General features: G+C 45.0%; 1 protein-coding gene across 1 annotated transcript; it reads left to right on the top strand.

The window, feature by feature from the left end:
* Window positions 1–555: 555 nt before the first annotated feature.
* On the top strand, window positions 556–2280 carry LOC119348377 (the record flags this gene model as incomplete). The annotated part of the gene is made up of 6 exons (XM_037616539.1): window positions 556–649; window positions 804–965; window positions 1073–1216; window positions 1318–1472; window positions 1777–2046; window positions 2156–2280. Coding segments are annotated over exons 1-6 (950 nt in total), but the record flags the coding sequence as incomplete, so codon positions are not given.
* Between the last annotated feature and the right edge of the window lie 6 nt (window positions 2281–2286).

Below are 2286 nucleotides of genomic sequence, written 5' to 3'. Positions count from 1 at the left end.
TGGCCCCTTCTATATTTAGTTTCTGGCTCTGCCACTGGAACCTCGTGAGCAGCCATTCAGTCCCATTTTTCACAATCGCATCAATACATTTTGTTATAGTGTCTTCACCACTATTTTGCAATCCTTCTTCCTCCACAACAGTAACAAACCTCCACTTCTTCCATCACTCTCATGGATTAGCATCTCATCAAACTTATGTTTGTGCATCATTTCCCGCCTTGGTCTTCCCAAGGTATGATTCAGACAGGAATATCACATCGGAGTTTGATTGCCTCCGAAGATCCATAATGCGACCGAAGATCACCAATCGCTCTCACCACATCAAACCCGGACTAGGCCCGATCACAACTTCACGATCCAGCAACAAATCCCACAACACATGCTTCATCGGCCGAAGATGAGGAAGCAGTGAAATAGTCTACTCCTGGGACATGGTGCAAAACCAACATGGAATTTTGCAGTAGAGATTGGAGAACCAGCCGCGACGACACATGGTCGCCGCCCTGGAACAAGATGCCGAAGGGCGGCAGGCGGCGCAGGAGGGGAAATCCGGAGATGGAGCGGGAAGCGAAGAAGAAGAACAAGAAGAAGACGACGACGACGAGAAGCCTGGCAGAGGATCGAGGATTGATGTTCGCGGCCTTCGAGAGTGAGAAAGCCCAACCCCGACCAAAATTAGGTACCCAACCTCCCCTCGGCTCCGCTTGATCCCCCTCCCAATCACGACATGAGTAGCAGTAGTATAGTGAAAGAGCACAACCCCGACCAAAATTAGGTGCTCATTTTTTTCTCCATGTGTGTAGATCGTGCGCATGACGACGACGTGGCCGAGTCCTCGTTGGAGGAATCCTCGTATCCACCCAGCCCTCTGCTTCACAGACCCTACATCCCCGACGAGCTAGCTGATAGGCCGGACATACGTGCCGCCTTCAAGCACGCCAAGGCCCAATACCAAGCAGATTTAGGTCTTGATCTCTCTTTTCCTCGTCATCATCATCGTCGTTCGTTATAAGACACTAACCTAGCTTTTTTTTTCTCTCTCTCTCTGTTTGTATTTATTGTATGTATGTAGCTTGTCGGTTTGCCTTCACATTGGATCGCTCCTCTTCTCTTTCGTGCCTGTCTCACGAGCAACACCTTCACCATATCCGTGAGCCTACAAAGGATGCGGTGCTTTTTGCCGCCAACTCTATCATCACCCTCTCGTCCTATCTTGGTACGTGACTGAACACTTCATCCAAGGATATCACCCACCTAGGACATATAAGTTACTTTGCTCGACCGTGTGTTGTGACTTTTGGTTTGCTTTAATTGCAGATGATGAGCCGCTGAATAGGTGTTGTGGTTTGTGGATCCAACAGGACTACAAGAACAATACCGCCGTGGTTTTGACGTCCGCGCATCTCATTCGCGCAAAGGATCCCGACCAGTGGATGGATGAGTGGACGGGTGAATATCATCGCAACGCTGAAGTGAGCTTCTTAACATTAATTCGCTATTCTATTTATTTATCTTCTCCACTCACTGGTGCTTGTTTGTTTTCCTTTTTTTTCTATCAAAACTTAATCATTTGCAATGTGCCTCATCGACACCCGTTTACCAATTAGATGTGCCTTCTCTTCAATTTACTATGTATTTACACTGTGTACTTGAAATAATATACTTGATTCGGTGTGGCGTTCGGTTTCTCTGATAGTCAATCTCTCGAAAATGGTTTTCTCAAATACTACGAAAATTCTATTGCAGTGTCATAATCTTTGTGGTTGTCTTTTCCAGGTCATTGTTCACTTGCTTGACGACACAACTGCAGTAGCCAGTCTCCTCTACCTCCAGGAGCACTATGAATTTGCTCTTTACGAGGTTGTAGTGAACAAACCGGTTCAACTGTCCACTTTTAATGACAATGTGCACTCTGGTCAAGATGTGTTCCGACTTGGAAGGGATGAAAGTCTTGATCTAAGGATAACCCATGGTAGGGTGGAATACATGATTCCTGTCCCTTACGAGAGATGTCACTACATGTATTTTTCCAACAATGAACATATCGTACGTACTACGATCAAATCCTAACTTTATGTTTTCTATTTTAATTAATGTTGCTATTTTATTAGTACAAATGATAAATTATAATATTATTATCATTGCTATGTTGTAGTTGCGTGACGATGGAGGCCCTATCATTGACTTGGAAGGGAAGGTTGTGGGAATGGTTAACAATCAAATCAATGAGACCTTTTTACCTTCTCCTATATTGCACAAGTGCTTGGATTCATGGAGAAAGTTAAA

The sequence above is a fragment of the Triticum dicoccoides genome, unplaced genomic scaffold (genome assembly GCF_002162155.2).
Source record: "Triticum dicoccoides isolate Atlit2015 ecotype Zavitan unplaced genomic scaffold, WEW_v2.0 scaffold90599, whole genome shotgun sequence".
Taxonomy (NCBI): domain Eukaryota; kingdom Viridiplantae; phylum Streptophyta; class Magnoliopsida; order Poales; family Poaceae; genus Triticum; species Triticum dicoccoides.
This window is presented reverse-complemented; position numbering and strand designations above follow the sequence as displayed.